Source organism: Macaca thibetana, chromosome X, assembly GCF_024542745.1.
Source record: "Macaca thibetana thibetana isolate TM-01 chromosome X, ASM2454274v1, whole genome shotgun sequence".
Lineage (NCBI taxonomy): Eukaryota > Metazoa > Chordata > Mammalia > Primates > Cercopithecidae > Macaca > Macaca thibetana.
In genome coordinates, this window is record NC_065598.1 from 48,470,152 (window position 1) to 48,489,970 (window position 19,819).

The 19,819-nt window shown below is 50.6% G+C and overlaps 1 protein-coding gene across 1 annotated transcript; it reads left to right on the forward strand.

The window, feature by feature from the left end:
* The first annotated feature begins 4,562 nt into the window (after nucleotides 1-4,562).
* Nucleotides 4,563-12,325, forward strand: GATA1 (GATA binding protein 1). Its single transcript, XM_050775679.1, has 6 exons — nucleotides 4,563-4,656; nucleotides 9,122-9,360; nucleotides 9,876-10,253; nucleotides 10,355-10,500; nucleotides 11,201-11,326; nucleotides 11,807-12,325. The coding sequence occupies exons 2-6, from the start codon at nucleotides 9,141-9,143 to the stop codon at nucleotides 12,176-12,178; spliced, it is 1,242 nt and encodes a 413-aa protein (XP_050631636.1). The 5' UTR covers nucleotides 4,563-4,656; nucleotides 9,122-9,140; the 3' UTR covers nucleotides 12,179-12,325.
* The last annotated feature ends 7,494 nt before the right edge of the window (nucleotides 12,326-19,819 follow it).

Below are 19,819 nucleotides of genomic sequence, written 5' to 3' on the forward strand. Positions count from 1 at the left end.
CACATATTATATGAATACATTTATATGAAATGTCCAAAACAGACAAATTCATAGAGACAAAGAGATTTGCGATGGCCCGGGGATGGGAGGAGAGGGAAATGGAATGGGAGGGTGAATGTTAATAGATACAGAGTTCCTTTTGGGGGTGACGAAAATGTTCTTGAATTAGGTAGTGGATAGTTACACAACCTCGTGAATATACTAATCGCTTTACTATACATTTTAAGAGTGAATTTTATAGTTAAGAGTGAATTTTATGGTATGTGAATTACATCTCAATAAACAGAAAAAGAAAAAAAGGAATGAACTATTGATACACACGACAACGTGGCAGAACGTCACAGACATTATGCTGAGCAAAAGCAGTACATACTGTATGATGTGCTTCCATTTCCATGAAGTGCAAAAACAGGCCAACAAAAACCCTGGGCATCATATGGTGTTTATGGGTACCAACATATGGAGCGATGGAGTAAAAATACTCATGAGGAAGATAAACACCAAGCTCAAGGCAGTAGAAGGAGGGAAGGAAATGGAATCAGTACAAGAGCATCTGTAATATCACATATCTTTTAAAAACAATCTGAAGTCAATAAGGCAAAATATTAATGTTTGACAAAAGCAGATGCTTGTTACAGCACCCTTTATACTTTCGGTTTTTTAAAAAAAATCAACCAACAGTTTGGTTCTGAGGGCAAATGCTTGACTCCTTAGCCAGGCTTTGGTTGACATTTGCCTTGGTGCTTTTGACACCACAGTCTGTCAGGCTCTGTCCCCACCCTGGTGAGCTCCACAGTACAAAGAGGCACAAACAGTACAAATGCCATGGGGCCTGGACCAAGCAGGGGCCCTAGAACCCCAAAAGATGCCAGGAGGGAGTGAGCCAGTCAGGGAAGGCTTCCGAGAAGAGAGGACATTGAAGATGAGTCTCAAACTTAGGCCTGACGGAGAAGATGCGCGGCCAGGACACCCCACCCCCACCCCCGCCCTCGTCTCCCCCAAAGCCTGATCTGGCCCTGCCGATTCCCTTATCTGCCCACTCCCAGCTGCCTCCTTGCCGGCTGAACTGTCGCCGCAGACTTCTGAGCCCGCGCCCCCTCCACGAGGATGGGGGAGGGAATGGGGTGAGGCCTGGCCTCACAGCCTTGGGGTTTCCAGCTCTTGCTGGAGGCAGGGCTCTGGGGTGCCCCACTCCTCACCCTTGGTTTCTCTTCCTGAGCCCTTTGTGCTCTCCAGAAATGAAGAAATGGGGTGAGTCCAGCAGCCTAATCCTTGTCTTAGCTCTTAGACATGCCTCCAGCCTGCCATTCCCTGTGAGGACAGATTTCCCTATGTTGCGACCACTGCTTCTAATAATAATAATGATAATGAGAATTCCCATTTACAGAGCACACCATTTATGGTGTGCCAGCAGGCCCTGTGCTGAGTGGTTCCTATACATGTCGGGGGCTATGACTGTACCCGTTTTCCAGATGAAGAAACTGAGCCTCAGAGGGTGTCTGGCCCAGGAATCACACAGCAAATCAGTGTCAGAGTTGAGACAAGAACCCAGGGCCCTGGAGGAACATCTTCATTTCCATACACCTATGTAGACCCAGTCTGGAGGTGAGGGCAATTATACACACTTGCACCACAAGGAGCTGGTAAGAATGTGATAGAATTATGGGTGGAGTGAGCTTAGCACAGTGCCTGGGGTCACTCAGCAAATAATGCTGCTGCTGTTATTATTAGTCTATTAATGCTAGCATTAATATCAGAATTAAACAAACCTGGGAAGCATAGTGAGACCTCATCTCTACTGAAAAAAAAAATTTTTGCTGGGTGTGGTGGCATGCACCTGAAGTCCCAGCTACTCAGGAGGTTGAGGTGGGAGGATCGCTTGAGCCCAGGAGGTGGAGGCTGCGGTGAGCTGAGATCATCACTGCATTCCAGCCTGCGTGACATAGTCAGACACTGTCCTCCAAAAAGATTTAGTATGTATCATTATCACTATTGTTGTTAGAATTAGAATAGTTTTAGAATTAGTATTAATAATAGTATTACTGTTAGATTAAAATTAGTATTAGCATTAGATGAGTATTACTATGAAAATTAGTATGTCCTCATAGAAGTTGAGAGTAGAATAGTGGTTACCAGCAGATGGGAGGGTAGGAGGCAGGGAGGGATGGGGAGAGGCTGTCAATGGGTACAAAGCTACAGTTAGATAGAAGGCATAAGTTCTGGTGTTCTAATGCATAGTACAATGACTAGAGTCAACGATAAATGTGCATTTCAAAATAGCTAAAAGAGGCGTTTTTGAACGTTCTCATCACAAAGAAAAGATGAATGTTTAAGGCGATGAATATGCTAATTACCTTGATTTGATCACTACACAATGTATACATGTGTCAGAACATCATGTTTTACCCCATATATATGTACAACTATTATGTGTCAATCATAAATTTAAAGAAATAAAATTAGTTTTAGTGTATTAATATTACAATTAATATTGGTATTACTCTTGGTGTCAGCATATTATTAGCATTAGTACTATAAGTAGTTGTAGGGTTAGAAAGGGCTGTGTACTCTCCCCTGTATACAGTAGGTACTCAATAAATAAGGATACTTAATATTTATTGAGATTTCAGATTCAAGTAAGCTAAAATCATGTAACATGGGTTAAAACTCATTTAGTCTCCCCAGTCCCTGCATGGAGTGGCTTATTGGGGTATATTATTACCCCATTTTTACAGATGAGGAGCTAAATTCCAGAGGGGATGGTAACTCTCCCAAGGTCACCCAATCCGTTAGTGTTTAGGGCAGTCTCTGAACGAGGATGAGCTGGCTCTAGAGTCCATCTCCTGAAACCACTGCCACTTAAGTCAGAGGAGTCTTTGTAGTCGTTCTCCTTATTACTGATGTGGGCTCAGCACGGGGTGTGGCACACCAGCAGGAGCTCAATAAATAGGAATTCATGGGCTTGCTCTCTTTCCTCCTCAAATCTCTCATTTTGCATATGAGGACACTGAGGTTCAGAGGAGTGAGATAAGAATGGTAAGATCCCTCCAGGGTGGGCCAGTGGGCAAGTCGACCCCACTGACCTGGGGCTCCATCCTTGCCCTCTGCCCTTTGTAGGTCTCAGTCTCCCCATCTGTAGACTAGGTGGGCAGGACAGCTCCTTGTCCCATGTGTGCATGTGTGTCAGATGCTTTCATGTGGAAAAAGTGCTCAGGTTAGGTACAGGTCTATGAGACACTGTGGTTGTTGTCATTAATATCTGGAGGAGGTGGAGCAGGGCAGGAGTGTGGGGACTGGGGTGCAGAGGTCTAGCCACATTCTGGTTGTCCCTTGCTGAGGGCTGAGGGCAGAGTCACAAGCTACATCAATTCACATCCCCCCATCCCACTTGTGTGGGCACCACATGCCAAAGGTGTGATCCAGTCTGCCACCGGAGGTCTAATGACCTTCCTCTGAGTCTGTCTCTGAATATCCCTCTGTCTCTGTCTCCCTTCTCAGTTCTCCACTTGTGTCTTTGGCCTCTTTCCCTTTCAGGTTTTGTCTGTCGCTTCTGTCCATCTCTGTCTCTCATTCTCTCTTTGCCTCTCTCTATCTGTCTTTAATGGTCTCTGGTTCTCCCCGGATGTCTCGCCCTCTTTGTTTCTCCTTTCCTTTTGTGCCCTCTCTCTGCCTCCTTCCACGTCTGTCTCCTTCTCTATTTATCTCTGTCACTCTCTTTCTCCCCATTTCCATCTCTCTCCACCTAAATCTGTTTTTGTCTGTTTCTCTGCCTCTGTCTCTCCCACTCTATCCCTATCCTTCCCTACCCTATCTCACTCTTCGAGGAATCATCCCTGGCTCCCACCTCAGTTTCCCGCCTCCAAGGCAGCATGGTGGGGGAGAAGTTGAGGCCGCTGTCCCTGGGTGTTCCTACCCCCACACCCTCACCCCAAGACAGCCTGTTACTGCGGCGCCAACAGCCACAGTCGCCTACATCTGATAAGACTTATCTGTTGCCCCAGGGCAGGCTGGAGCTGGCGTAAGCCCCAGTGGGGCGCTCAGTGAGTATGCCCCTGACTCCCGCCAGCACTGGCCTGGCCTGCAGGCTTAGCCTGGGTCATCAAGGTATCCCACAGGCTCTAGTTCAAATCCAGCAGAACCTCTCTGAGCCTCACTCTTCTCACCTGCAAAATGGGTACAGCCACATCCCTTCTCTCCCTGCAGCCAGGAAGACGCACATACATAGGAGTCTAGCCCACACCGGCCCCGCACACCTTAAGGGCTTTACTCTCTGAAAAGCCCAGTGAAGTCATGAAACCATATCTGCTATTTTCATTTATCTTGGTTTCAGCCTATTTTGCTTGTCTGGACACTACAGTCCCTGGGAGCCTAAGTTGAGCGGGGTTCAAGAATCCCCAGCGTGGGCAGGGAGGGTGGAAGAGGGCCTCCAGTGCCCAAGAGGTGCCCCACAAGCATGGGACCCGGCCCCTCCCCTGGACCGCCCCACCCACTGGGGCACCAGCCACTCCCTGGGGAGGAGGGAGGAGGGAGAAGGGAGGGAGGGAGGGAGGGAGGAAGGGAGCCTCAAAGGCCAAAGCCAGCCAGGACACCCCCTGGGATCACACTGAGCTTGCCACATCCCCAAGGCGGCTGAATCCTCTGCAACAACCAGCCCAGGTCAGTCTCAGCCCCCACTGAGCTCCCACCAAGGCAACCCTGGGCCTGCTACCCCTACCTTTATGGCTACCCACCCCTCAGCTTGCTCCAGGCTCCCCAACCCACGGCTGGTCCCCAAAGTGTCAGCCAGCCCTGAATCCCTTTACAGCTCCTCAGACCCATCTGTCTTTCCAACTCCCATTTCTACCCCAAATCTACCCCCTAAACCCCACCTCTTTCTGCCCTCCCATCCATTCCGTCCAAGATATCTATATCCTCTGGATCCTTTCACTTTGCTCCCTATACCCCTAGGTCTGTCTCCCCTAAACACTAACTCTGCCTCTCAAAACATGACTTTATCCCCTGAAATCCTTTCCCTGTCCCATATCTGATTTCCACTCACCCACACTTGTCTCTGTCTCCCTGACTTCTCCTCCAAACCTCACTTTTCTGCTCCCAAACCCCTTATCCGCTCTATAACACCTTGTCTTTGCCCCACTCTCTGAGCCCCCAAACCTGTCTCTGATCTGCCAAACCCTAGCTCCATCCTCTTACCCCATCTCTCCCTCTCAAATCCACTCTTTGTTCCCAATGACTTCTCTCTGATCTCCCCAAACCATTTCTCTCTCCCAACTCCCTGCCTACTCAGTAAAATATCTTTGTCACTCCAAATACCAAGTCGACTCCCCAAAATCTGTTCTGCCGCATGAACCCTCATGTCTGCCTTCCCAAAACCCTATCTCAGCCCTAAAACACATCTCTTTGTCTCCCTGAATCTCTCCAGCTCCAAGTCTTTCTCTACTCCAATTCTATCTTGGCTTCTCAAACTCCCCTTTAATCACTAGCCACATTTCTGTCTCCAAACAGATCTTTCACTCCTAAACTCCATCTCTCCTCCAGAAAAACCCTTGAACTCTCCAGATTTTTCTACGACCCTCAGAATCTGACTCCCACACTACTTCTCAACTTTATTTCTGACTCTCAAACTTCGCCTCTGATCCCCCAACCTCGTCTGTTTTCACAACCTATTCCTGAGCCCAAAATGTGTCCCTGAACTTCCAAGCTTGTCTCTGCTCCATAAACCCCCATATCTGCCTTCCCCCAAACTCCATGGCTACATCCCAAACCTCTCTCTGACTTAACCCCATATCTGACCCTCAAACTCCACCTCTATCTCCCCCCAAGCCCCGTATCTGCTCCCTAGACCTTATATCTGCTCCCTTCAGCCCCGTGAGACCCTCCCTTGAGGGCTAAGATTGGAATGTTACCTGGGGTGAGGGGCTGGGGCCGAGGGAGAGTGGAGGGTGCCGGCTGCTGCCTGCTGCCACCGTTGGGGCAACACTTACTCTAGTGGGGCAGCTGATAAGGAGCTTTCATATCCCCCAGCCTCGAGATAAACTTTATCTCTGTCCGGAGAGTGATAACTGGGGGTGAGGGGGCTGGGCCCCTGCCATGGGAGGGGTGGGCAGCCCTGGACTCACCAAGGTGTGAAGTGCAGGGGTTGGGGGCAGTGGGGCTAGAGGGAGATCATGGTGTGTAAGGTGGGGTTGAGGGGATGAGGGAATAGTAGGTGAAAGAAAGAGAGCAGGAGACACACAATGAGACAGGGACGGGAAGGAGAAACAGAGGGAGAGATGGGAAGAGAGAGACAGAGACACAGAGACAAAGAGCAAGAGACAAAAGAGACAGAAAGAGAAAGGAAAAACAGAGAGAGAGAAACTTAATGAGTAAGAGACAGAGACAGACAAACGGCCGGAGAAAAAGAAAAAAAGACCCAGGAGCAGAAAAGGAGATAGAAATGCAGAGATACCCGCAGGTAGCACTGTGAAGAGACAGAGACTAACACAGAATTAGAGACAGAGAGGAAAGAGATAGAGACCAAGATGGGGAAGCAAGACACTCTCTTCAGAGAGCAACAGCAGGCACCCTGGGGCTGTGAAGGTGTTGGTGGTGGGCACACTTGTGGCCCATCACTTTCCTAGCACAATCCCCAAGCCTGGGCCTGCCCCTTAGCCTGTCTATACCATGGGTCATGTAAGCAGGGGTGAAGGGCAGTTTGAAGACAGGCTTCTAGTCTAGCCCTGTCACTCCACCCTACAGACACAGAAACAGAGCAGGCCAGCACAGTAGGGCCAGGGCCAGCATTCCAGGCTCCTTATCCCGAGCTGCATGTGGCTGGGTACGGTTAGGGGTATGAGACTACTACGAGGCACATGGACATAAGGTCAGAGGACCCAAAGAGAGGGAAACAGAGGGAAGAGACAAACAAGCGGGAAGAATGGGAGACATGCAGAGATGTTCAGAGAGATAGAGGAAAGGGAGAAAGCAAGAGTAACAGAGAGAGCCAGAGAGAGAAACATGGAAAGACAGAAAACAAGACAGAAAATCATCAAACATTTATAAAAGCACAGAAAGAGGCCAGGCGCGGTGGCTCACACCTATAATCTCAGCACTTTGGGAGGCCAAGGTGGGCAGATCACTTGAGGTCAGGAGTTCAAGATCAGCCTGGCCAACATGGCAAAACCCCATCTCTACTAAAAATACAAAAATTAGCTGGGTGTGGTGGCACGTGCCTGTAATCCCAGCTACTAGGGAGGCTGAGGCATGAGAATCACTTGAACCTGGGAGGCTGAGGTTGCAGTGAGCCAAGATCGCACCACTGCACGCCAGCCTGGGTGACAGAGTGAGATTCTGTCTTAAAAAAAAAAAAAAAGCACAAAAGGAGAAGACAAGACAAGCTATATCATAGAAACACAGAAAGCTGTGGGAGCTACAGAGTCAGACTTGAGAGGAAACAGAGTCAGGGGAAAGAGCCCTGGGGGACAGAGAGGTGGAGAGCTAGATGACAGAGACACACACAAGGCAAAATAGAGGCAAAGGGCCATCCCACAAGTCTCAGCTCAGCTGCAGCCCATCACCACCCCCAATACAGCAGATGGGGAAACTGAGGCCTGGGAACTGAAAGAGCCTGAAAGCAGAACTATGGTGGGCCTCCCAAGGGGAAAGGGTACCGGTAGAGGTACCTCCCACCTGTCACCCTCTTCAGAGGAAGTCAGTGGCCTTGGGGTGATTTCAAAAGTTGGGCGGGGAAGGCAGAGATAAGCAGTGGGGGGTACTGACCCCCCCACACCAAGAAGTACGGAGGAACTAAGGGGGCCTTCTGTCTGTAGATGCAACGGAGGTGGAGGGAGGAGGGAGTCAAGCCCGGAAACCATGGGGTTTCTGAGAAAGTTAGAGGGCAAGATACAACAGATAGGGATGAAGTTGGGGAGCAGAGGATGGTGAACCCCAAAGTCCTAGGGGAAGTGACCAAGAGGCTCAAGGGACTCTGGTCCTGCACCCCATCCCACCTTCACCCAGACTCTTCTAGAGGGGGAGGGAAGAAAGGATGGGGGGATGGGGAGAATAAGAGGAAGTGGAGGAGGGGAGGAGAGGAGATGGGGAAAGGGAGAAAAAGATGAACAGAAAAGGGAGAGAGGAGAAGGATGAAGAAAATGGAGGGGAGGAGAAAATGAGTAGTAGGAGAAAGGAGTGGAGAGTAGATGTAGACAGGTGAAGAGAGGCCGAACATGGTGACTCATACCTGTAATCCCAGTACTTTGGGAGGCTGAGGTGGGAAGATCACTTGAGGCCAGGAGTTCAAGACCAGCCTGGGCAACATAGTTATACCGCATCTCTACAAAAAAAAACAAAAACTAGCCAGGCGTGGTGACATACACCTGTAGTTCCAGTTACTCAGGAGGCTGAGACAGGAGGATCACTTGCGTCTGGGAGGCAGTGGGTGTAGTGAGCCGAGATCATGCCACTGCACTCCAGCCTGGCAACAGAGGAGACCCCGCCTCAAAAAAAAAAAAGTGGTGTGTGCGGATGGGGGAGAGGGAGATAAGGTGTGTGAGGAAGATATAAAAGGAGAATGAAGACAAAAAGAGGAGGACAAGGAAGAGGGGAAACAGGAAAGGAAAAGGAGGAGGTCAATGAGGAAAAGAAGAAGGTAGAGAAGAAAAAGGAAGTAGGAGAGGAGAATGAGAAAAGAGTGGAAAGAGAAGGAAGTGGGGAAGAGGGGGACAAAGAAGAGATGGGAAGAAGAGAGATGGGAGAAAGAGGGGGAAAAGAGAAGAGGGGGAGGAAGAGAATGGAAGGAAGAAGGGAGAGGTAGGAGCAGATGAAAGTGGAGGAAGAGCGAGAGGAGGGAGGAGAGGAAAGACAAACGGGGCAAGATAGGGAGAATGAGGAGGAAGATGAAAGGAGGGGCACACAGGAGTGGAAGGGGGAGATGCAGGAGGAAAGAGAGGAGAGGGAGGAAGAGAAGAAGGGGAAGGAGAAGGGAGACTAAGGTGAGGAGGAGGAGGGGAATGGGAGGTGGGAAGGAGAAATATGGAAACTGAGGTGATGGAGTGGGAGGAGGGGGAAGGAGGGAAGAGGAGCAGATGAAAGGAGGTGAAGGACAGAGGATTTCTGTGTCTGAGGACCCCTTCTGTCTTCGCAGGTTAACCCCCAGAGGCTCCATGGAGTTCCCTGGCCTGGGGACCCTGGGGACCTCAGAGCCCCTCCCCCAGTTTGTGGATCCTGCTCTGGTGTCCTCCACGCCAGAATCAGGGGTTTTCTTCCCCTCTGGGCCTGAGGGCTTGGATGCAGCAGCTTCCTCCACCGCCCCAAGCACAGCCACCGCTGCAGCTGCAGCGCTGGCCTACTACAGGGACGCTGAGGCCTACAGACACTCTCCAGGTAACTCCATTGGGTGGCTGTCTTGGCATTGGCTGAGTGCTGTTGGGGTTGCCATGGAGATCCTTGGCTAGGTCAGAGTACCACTGTGAGGATATCTCAGAAAAGGCTGGAAGCTTCTCAAATGGATGTGCCGACCACTTTCCCTAGTTAAGGGCAGACCTGGGAATTCCAATGCTCCTCAACCTGCCACATTGGGGCGACCACACTGAAAGGCAATATTGGAAGTATGTGGTGGTTGCCCTAGTTGTTGAGTGATCTGTGGAGCTCCAAATCCCAACAGTCATCCTCAAAAGCCCACTTGGAAATGGTCATAGGTTATTGCAGAGGCCACACTGACCAGTGGGGGTCAGGATCCAGGAAGCATCCAATGGCCAGCAGCTGTTCTGGCAGCCTGTGGAAAAGCTGGGAACTTGGCCACCATGTTGGGGGTGCCGGGAACCACTGCACCCTGACATGGGCTGACCCTAGACTGATTTTGCCTCTTCTTTCCTCTGTCCCTACCTGCCCCCCAACAGTCTTTCAGGTGTACCCATTGCTCAACTGTATGGAGGGGATCCCAGGGGGCTCACCATATGCCAGCTGGGCCTACGGCAAGACGGGGCTCTACCCTGCCTCAACTGTGTGTCCCACCCGCGAGGACTCCCCTCCCCAGGCCGCGGAAGATCCAGATGGAAAAGGCAGCACCAGCTTCCTGGAGACTTTGAAGACAGAGCGGCTGAGCCCAGACCTCTTGACCCTGGGGCCTGCACTGCCTTCATCACTCCCTATCCCCAATAGTGCTTATGGGGGCCCTGACTTTTCCAGTACCTTCTTTTCTCCCACCGGGAGCCCCCTCAGTTCAGCAGCTTATTCCTCTCCCAAGCTTCGTGGAACTCTGCCCCTGCCTCCCTGTGGTGAGGAACTCAAAAAAGGACAGGGAAGTTGAGGTGGGAAGGGTGGCTCAAAGTAAAGCTGAGCTAAGCCTAGCTCCCTCTTCTCCTCTTCACCCCACCAGAGGCCAGGGAGTGTGTCAACTGCGGAGCAACAGCCACTCCACTGTGGCGGAGGGACAGGACAGGCCACTATCTATGCAATGCCTGCGGCCTCTATCACAAGATGAATGGGCAGAACAGGCCCCTCATCCGGCCCAAGAAGCGCCTGGTAAGACCACAGACCTGCTTCACCATATACACAGGAACCCCTGTCCTCATCCTGTACAAGCAGCCACCTCTTCTCATTGTATAGGAACGCTGTTCTCATGCTTACAGGAAGCTACTGCAGGCCACCCTGTACAGGAACCCCTGTCCCAATATCACATGGAAACCTTTGCCTTCATCCTACACAGGAAAATTTCATTCCGTATGGAAATCCTTGCCCTCACCCTACATAAGAACTCTTGCCCTTTCCCTGTACAGGAACCCAGATCTATAGAAGCTCCTATCCTCAACCTACCCTTATAGGCTTCAAACAGAAACCTTTGTCCTCACCCTGTACACCAGTGTTTTCGTCCTTGGCTTCACACTGGAATCACCCCAGGTCCCTTCTCCCAGATGTGCTGATGGAATTGGACTGGGGTGCTGCCTGGGCATCAGGATATTTTAGCTCCCCAAGTGATTCTGATACACAGCCAAAGCTGAGAACCACCAATGTAGTCTCCCATAGAATACAGAACAAAAGAACCTTATACCAGACAGGAACCCCTGTACTGGCCCCATACAGAATCCTCAGGCATCACCTTGTACACAAAGCCCTGCCTTCAACCTGACCCTCACTTCTTGGGTCCTCCTGACATCCCCTGTGAGCCTCTTACCCCCACTTCCACATCCCCAGGGCACTGATCTCACATCCTGTTGTCCCCTAGATTGTCAGCAAACGGGCAGGTACTCAGTGCACCAACTGCCAGACGACCACCACGACACTGTGGCGGAGAAATGCCAGCGGGGACCCCGTGTGCAATGCCTGCGGCCTCTACTACAAGCTACACCAGGTGACACCCTGCCCCTTGGAGCCACCCCTCTGCTTTCCCTGTCTTCATGCCACACTGCCCCGGACTCTGTTCCTGTTCCACCTTCTCTCTTTCCCCACAACCCTCTTTCTTCTTTCCCCTTCCTCCTTTCCCTCCTTCCTCCCCCTTCCCTCATCTCTTCTACTTTCCCCCTGCTCTGTTATTACCCTCCCTCCTTCCTTCTCCATTCCCTCCTCCTCCACCCTCCTCCCTCCTCTCCTCTCCCCTACTTCCAGGCATCAGTTAATGTCCACCCCCCTGTCCTAGACCTTGGGCAGCTCCTATCAGCCTTGGAGGCTTTCCCAAGCTCAGGGTCTCACAACCTCAGGATTCCTTAAGACAATCTCTGCACCCCAAAATTATCTTACCCTGAAGGAAGTGGGGTAGAGAGGGTGTCCCTGGTTGAGACACAGAGATGCAAAGGTCTGGAGTTGGGGACACCCGCAGCCTCCCTTTTGGCAGGTGAACCGGCCACTGACCATGCGGAAGGATGGTATTCAGACTCGAAACCGCAAGGCATCTGGAAAAGGGAAAAAGAAACGGGGCTCCAGTCTGGGAGGCACAGGAGCAGCCGAAGGACCAGCTGGTGGCTTTATGGTGGTGGCTGGGGGCAGTGGTAGCGGGAATTGTGGGGAGGTGACTTCAGGCCTGACACTGGGCCCCCCAGGTACTGCCCATCTCTACCAAGGCCTGGGCCCTGTGGTGCTGTCAGGGCCTGTTAGCCACCTCATGCCTTTCCCTGGACCCCTGCTGGGCTCACCCACAGGCTCCTTCCCCACAGGCCCCATGCCCCCCACCACCAGCGCTACTGTGGTGGCTCCGCTCAGCTCGTGAGGGCACAGAGCACAGCCTCCAGAGGAGGGGTGGTGTCCTCCTCCTCTTGTAGCCAGCTGTCTGGACAACCCAAGTCTCTGGGCCCTAGGCACCCCATGGCCTGAACCTTCAAAGCTTTTGTAAAATAAAACCATCAAAGTCCTGAAATTGGGGGTGTGTCTGTGTGTGGCTGGACAGTAGAGCCAGGTGGAGTGTGTAGCAATGCCTGTGGCTTTCTGATGACAGTGCCTGCCTGCAACGTGTGACCATGTGAGGCTGGCTGAGGCGGCACATGTGACACTTTGTGACCAAGGTTTATGTTGTGTGATTGGAACAGTCTATGTGAAGCTTTTTGTGAAATGTCCAGGTGGTTCCATATGTCATGGTAAGAGGCCATGCAGGGCCTGCTGACGTTGGGGGTGGTGCTGTGTGACTGTATGAGCACACTGGAAGTGTGTGTGATGGAGCAGGTGATAAGGAGGTGTGCAGCGCTGTGGTCGTGCGGCTGGGCACAACACTGGGGGACCTTTGAGACAGCAGGACAGCATACATGGTGGGCACAGAATCTGATAAAGAGTCTTGGAATGTTGAACAAGAAGTGTGTGTCAGGATGTGTTCGTGGGTCTGGCAATGGCAATATTTTGCTGCAAGTCCCTGTGCATGGGCGTGGGTGTGTGTGTGTGTGCATTACGTGTGGCATGTGCCATGTCACAGTGTCTCTGAGTGGCCGACAATGTGAGCAGCTCTGTGTACATTTGTTTGTTGAGGTCTCAACAGGCAGAGTTTCAGAGGGTGTAAGTTAGGGACTCTCTTCCAAGGGACAAAAGACACGTTTAGGAAAGGAATGCGGAGAAGGGTGGAGCTGGAATGGTAGCTGGCAAGGTCAGAGGCCAGTGCTGGGGCGTGGGGTTGTCTGTGGGTCTTCCTGTCGGATGGGTCTTATCTTGCTCAGCCCAGCTCGGCCTGCAGCCCTGTGGGAAATGGCAGAGAATGAGAGGGGGAGATTAGGGGGACAAAGCAGCCCCTGGAGGTAGTTTCAACCTCAGTAGGTGGAGCACTCCACACAGCGCCAACCCCTTCCCCAACACTCCCACTCACCTGGGTGAGCTGCTCTCCCCACAGCGAGTCTGTTCCTCAATTTCACAAACACACAAGAGCATCCTCTGAGTCAGGGGACATCCTAAGGCAGACTGTTTAAGTGGCTCAATGGAGGCCACACAGCCGGTGGCAAGGGGCCCAGTGGGGCAGTCTGGCCTGGGGTCCATGTGCTCAGTCACTCCCCACAGCCAGCAGCAGCACCCTTTCCTGAGGGCTCACTGTGGGTCGGGCAGCAGGCTTGGAGGCTCCAGTTGCTTTAGCTCATTAGTGCCTGAAACAAATATTCTGAGGATAATATACCCATACTCATTTCACTAATGGAAGAGTGAGGCCCAGAACTGATGAGTAACTTACCCTGACCACCAAGTTTAAAGAGTAGATTTTGGATGGGGTGACACACCCAGCCCAGCAAATAAGTGCTGCCCACACTTAACTGCTCTTTATGGCTTCTCCCCTAGAGCCCTGGATACGGGGGTTGCAGGGACCCATAGGTCCTGACCATACTATAGGTAAGCAGTTGTCCTCCACAGAACACCAGCCCATCCATCAGCTAGTGGGCATGCCAGTTCCACTGAGTAGCCTGCTGCAGAATCACAGGAGTCTATGCTCATTGTGGGCATTGTCCACAACAGCCCTGATCCCATAAAAGACATGTGTCTGGCCTCCCCTCAGAAGCCCAGCCCTCACACCCTGCAGGAGGCCCCATCCTCTAAAAACCCCTCTCAGAACCTGTGCTGGACACATGCCTGGCCCCACCTTATTCAGGAACCCTGGGCCTCACCCCCATAAGTATAGCTCTCCAAGCCTGGTACAGAAGACTAGCTCTGAAGCTCTAGGGGAACCCTTCATCTAATTATCGACAGGAAACCCATCCTGATCCTGTACAGGAATGCCAGCCCTTGGATAGTAAGAACCTCTGCCTAACCCCAGCTGGAGACGTCTGAACTAAGCTGTAAGGAAGCCCCTGCACATCTTGGACAGGAACGCTTGTCCTGACCATCCACACAAGCCCCAGTCTCCCTATATGAATCCTGTATCGACCTCAGACAGGACTACCTTTGTCCTCAACTGCTGCAGTCCTGTCCTCCAGGTAGCATTTTAAAAACACCTCACTCACAATAAACTGAGTAGTAAACCATGAACCCAGCTCTGTCTTTATAGAAATCCCTGTCCTCAACCTCTTCAAGAACCCCAACTGTGTGTGGAACCTCTTGCCTTCATTGGTGACAATGATCCCTGACGTTGCCCTGCACAACAATCCGTGATCTCACACCCTATCCCGTAGAGTCCACAGGAACCCATGATCCAACTCTCAACATGAACCTCAGTCTTAAACTTGTATAGAAAACCACTTCCTGACCTTATGGCAGGAATGCCTGTCTTGACCATTTATTTTAAGCCATGACCTCAGCCTATACAGGCACCTATGGCCTCACCTGATACAGGACCCCCCCTTCTCACTATATGGGTGGCATTTACTGATGCTGCATGAGGCTCCTGGTCCTTACCTTGCATTAGCTCCACTACCCTAATCCTCTACAGCAGGGGTTCCCAATCCCCAGGCCATGGACTGGTACCGGTCCATGGCCTATTAGGAACTGGTCCACACAGCAGGAGATGGGCAGCAGGCAAGCAAGCATTACCACCTAAGCTCCGCCTCCTGTCAGATCAGCAGTGGCATTACATTCTCATAGCAGCACGAACCTTATTGTGAACTGTGCATGCGAGGAATCTAGGTTGCACACTCCTTATGAGAATCTAACTAATGCCTGATGATCTGAGGTGGAACAGTTTCATCCCCAAATCATCCCCCGCCATCCGTGGAAAGACTGTCTTCCACAAAACTGGTCCCTGGTGCCAAAAAGGTTGGGGACCACTGCTCTACAGGAAGCCTGACCTTAAAACTGTACCGGAACCTCTGACCGGTCTCTGCAGAAAGCCTTTGTCCTGAACCTCAACAGAAATCCTTTACTTTTACAGTAATTTATTTACAGGAATCTCTGTAATTTACAGGAATCTCTGATCTTTATAGGAATTTACAGGAATATCTGATCTTTATAGGAACTCCTAGCTTCACTCCCTGGAAATACACTGCTGATCCTGAACAGGAAGTCTAATGTGATTCTCTAAAACAGCCTTTTCCCTGGCCTTGTCCTAGAAGCCCCACCTGCACCTTGTACAGGAACCACTGCCCTGACCCAACAGAAGAAACACCAACCTGAATCTCTGAAGGGGCAGTGTCCTAACTACACACAGGATCTTTGTCCTGACCCTGCACAGGAACCTCTATGACCCTCAGCAGGAACCTGTGTCCTAAGCTGGCACAGAAAATCCTGCCCTTACACTCAACAGGAACCTTTGATTTGCCTCTTTAGAGTAATCTAAAGAATGAACCAGTATAAAAAACCTCTACACTGTAGAGGAACCTCTGTTCTGAACTTGTAAAACCCATAATCAGAATCACCATGAATACCTGCCTGGAGACTGCACAGGAACCCCTGGTCTAACCCCCAATGGACTCACCTGATCTGTCTGTCTCTAGTAACACAGCTCTGATCCTGGACAGAAATACCTGGCCTGAGTATGCTGTGATCCTCTGGCCTGGCCATCTACAGAAAACCACTCTCCTGGCCTCAAAAGGAACACCTAACCTTAATCTGTATGGGAAGAAAAATGCCTTCACAGCTTTCCCTCTCACTTTACAATGTCTCCAATCTTCGTATTTCCCTGCAAACCTGCCTTACCAGGTAACAGAATCATTCTCCTGACCCCAGACAGGAAACACTAACCTGACCCAGAGATGCTCCTACCCCTACATAGTAAGAGTCCCTGTCTCAATACTTTTAAGAGAACTTTCTATAGCAGTGCTGTCCAATAGAAATATGTGAATCACATGAGTAATTTTATATTTTCAATGTAGCCACACAAATAAGAGAAAAAAACCAGATAAAATTATTGTTAATAACATCAATATATTTTTTACCCAATCTATTCAAATATTATCATTTCAACATGTAATCAATATAAAAATTACTGAGCTATTATAAACTTTTTATACTGAGTTTCGTGATCTGGTGTACATTTCACATTTATAGCATATCATCTCAAGTTGGACTGGCCACATTTCAAGAGCAGTAGCCGCATGTGGCTAGTAGCTACCATATAGGACAGCATAGGTCTGTGGGGTCTATGGAACCCTATAGCAGACACTGCTATAAGCTCATTGAAATCTGTTCCTGTTCTTCCTGAGCTCACTCTACCTTTTCCAACATCCCCTGCTGATAGATATGGGCACAAGACGGGTTCTGACCAATGGAGTATGGGCAGAAGTGACATATACCAATTCCAGGCCTGGCCCATAAAAATCTCTCATGCAATCCTCCATTTTCTCTCTTTCCCTGTCTACCAACTGAAAACCAACTAACTCCAAGGACCTAAAGGAGGACAGAGTCACAAAATAGAGTTTGCCTGGGTCCATGAATGAACAGTAGTAAATATTCAGATTGGCTTTTGAATGAGCAATAAATAAACATTTATTTGTTAAGCCCCTGAAATTCTGGGTTACAGCAGCTAGGATAATTTAGCCTAATTAACAATAATCTCTCTTTTTTTTTTTTTTTTTTTTTTTTTTTTTTTGAGACGGAGTCGCCCAGGCTGGAGTGCAGTGGCGCAATCTTGGTTCACTGCAACCTCCGCCTCCCAGATTCTCCTGCCTCAGCCTCCTGAGTAGCTGGGATTACAGGTGTATGCCACCACGCCCGGCTAATCTTTGTATTTTTGGTAAAGACGGGGTTTCACCATGTTGGCCAAGCTGGTCTCAAATTCCTGACCTCAAATTATCTGCCTAGGCCTCTCAAAGTGCTGAGATTACAAGCGTGAGCCACCATGCCTGGCCAGTAATCTCTTTTTTTTTTTTTTTTTTTTTTGAGACAGGATCTCACTCTATTACCCAGGATGGAGTGCAGTGGCACAATCTCGGCTCACTACAACTTCTGCCTCCCCTCCCAGGCTCAAGCGATCCTCCCACCTCAGCCTCCCAAGTAGCTGGGACTACAGATGCACACCACCACACCCAGCTATTTTTGTGTTTTTTATTGAGACGGGGTTTCGTAATGTTGCCCAGCTGGTCTCGAACTCCTGAGCTCAAGCAATCTGCCCTCCTCAGCCTCCTGAAGTGCTGGAATTACAGGTGTGAGCCATTCTGCCTGGCCAGTAATAACCTCTTGACTGAAATCTACACACTTGATCTTACTATCTATATGAACACAAGCTCTGAACCTATACAGAAACACCTGTGACTCAGTACTGGCCCACCTGATTTCTTTGTAGGAAGCTGTCATAACATAGGTCTAAGAAGCCCCATCCTGGCCCCGAACGGTGGCTCACACCTGTAATCCCAGCGCTTTGGGAAGCTGAAGCGGGCAGACTGCTTGAGTCCAGGAGTTTGAGACCAGCTTGGGCAACATGGCAAGACCCCATCTCTATAAAGAAAAAAAAATTAGGCAGGCACGGTGGCATGCACTTGTAGTCCCAGCTACTCGGGAGGCTGAGGTGGGAAGATAGCTTGAGCCCAAGATGTTCAAGCTGCAGTGAGCCGTGTTCACACCACTGCACTCCAGCCTAGACAACAGGGTGAGACCCTGTCCCGTCTCCAAAAAAAAAAAAAAAAAAGCTTAATCCTGAACTTGTACAGGAACAGGAACCCATAGTCTGGAGCTCTCTAGAAACCCCTGCTTGATTCAGTAAAGGAACAATAATATAGAAACCATAGGAATCCCTGGAATCCCTGTCCTCACTCTGTCTGATCAAGAGGATCAGAGGGCACATTTGAAATGACCCACCAGAGGTACACTAGAAGTGACCTGACCCTGCCCATGAATCCCTGTCCTCACACACCTCACACAAAAGGAAAAAAGGCCCCTTCCCTCAATCCTGTAAAAGAATCCCAGCCAGATAGAGACGATCAAGGCCTGACACTACAGCACAGACCGGCAAACTACGGCATTCAAGCCAAAGCCAGACTGTGGGCTGTTTTACATTTTTAAGTTGTGTTTTAAAAAGAGAGAGAAAAAAAGAAAAATGCCACTGAGACCGTATGTGGCCTGCAAATCCTAAGATGTTTACTCTCTGTCCCTTTATAAAGTTTGCTGACCCCTGCTCTACAGAAACCTCTCTTCTGATCCAACAGAAAAATGGGCCTTGACCCTTTGCAAGACTCCCTACTCTTTTAGGCTGCAGGTATCACAACTGTAAAATTTTTTGTACTGTGTTATCATTATATGTGTTTTCTTTGGTGAGTGTAGGGGTTTAAAGGTCTTAGGTCTGCAACTCTTTTGCGCTGAGACAAAAGATAGGTTCAGGTAGGAGGGGTGAAAGGGAATCGGCGTCAGGAACTGCCATCAAGAGGATTAGAGGGCACAGCTACTGGGCGGTGAGACCGTCAATCTGTCAGTCTGATGCTGAACCCTCGAACTGCTTATCTCTCCGGTCCCAGCTTATAGCCTGGTAGGAAATGGTGGAGAATGAGAGAGGGAGATTAGAGGACAAACCGGCCTCCTGCAGAGCTGACATTCAGACACGGAGTGGGAGTTGCGGGGGAGACAGGGTGCCCAGGGACAGCTCCCCAGACTCACACACACTTTCTATTACTGCTTGGGAGCAGTGGTTACCCGTTGGAGGGGGCAGATAGGGAGAGCTGCTGCCCATGAGAACTCCCCTCCTCAAGTCCATTCTGGCCCTGGGCACTATTATTATCACAACTTTCCAGATGAGGAAACGGAGCACAGAGCTGTTCAGTAACTTGCCCAAGGTCACATGGTTAAGTCCCGTAACCTCAGTTTCCTTATCTGCAAAGCAGTCTTAATAATGGGAAGTACCTCATAGAATTGTGGTTTACAACGATGCCTGTCACATAATACTTGCTATCATTACCATTCCCTGCCCCCACTAAGACTCCTTCCACCCAGAATATTGCGGCAGAATATTAATAGCTAACATTCGGCGAGTGCTTCCTGTGTACCACCGTAGTGAATATTAACTTGGAAAATCCTCACAACATTTAGCATCGTCACCACGCCCATTTTGGCCGCCGCCAGCCAAAATCCAGTGGCAACCTCGCTCTCGACCCAGCCACAACCAGCCCGCCCGCTCTACGTCATCACGGCGTGTCGCGCGGGAAGTCGCGGGGAAAAGAGAAGACGCCCCTTCCTAATTCCCTCGCTTCCTTGCTTCCTTTCGCGACACCGCCGGCCCGAAGGGCTCTTAAGTGACTGGACAGGGACGGAGGGGCGGCGGCTATGGCATCCAGGACGACAGCGACGGTAGCCGAGGCACGGGAAAGCTTGCGCCTCAGCCCCGTTGGGAACTGCCGGCGCCTGCGTTTTACGCAAGCGCAGCACAGCTGGCGTAGCACGCCGAAGCACCGCCCCGACGCCTGTGAGCTCGCGAGAGGTGTGGCTCAGCACAGCTGGCGTAGCACGCTGGCGCGCTCCCCCGCCGCCTGTGAGCTCGCGAGAGGTGTGGCTCGCGCGAGGGGCGCGGCCTTGAGGCACGCTCCCCTCTGGA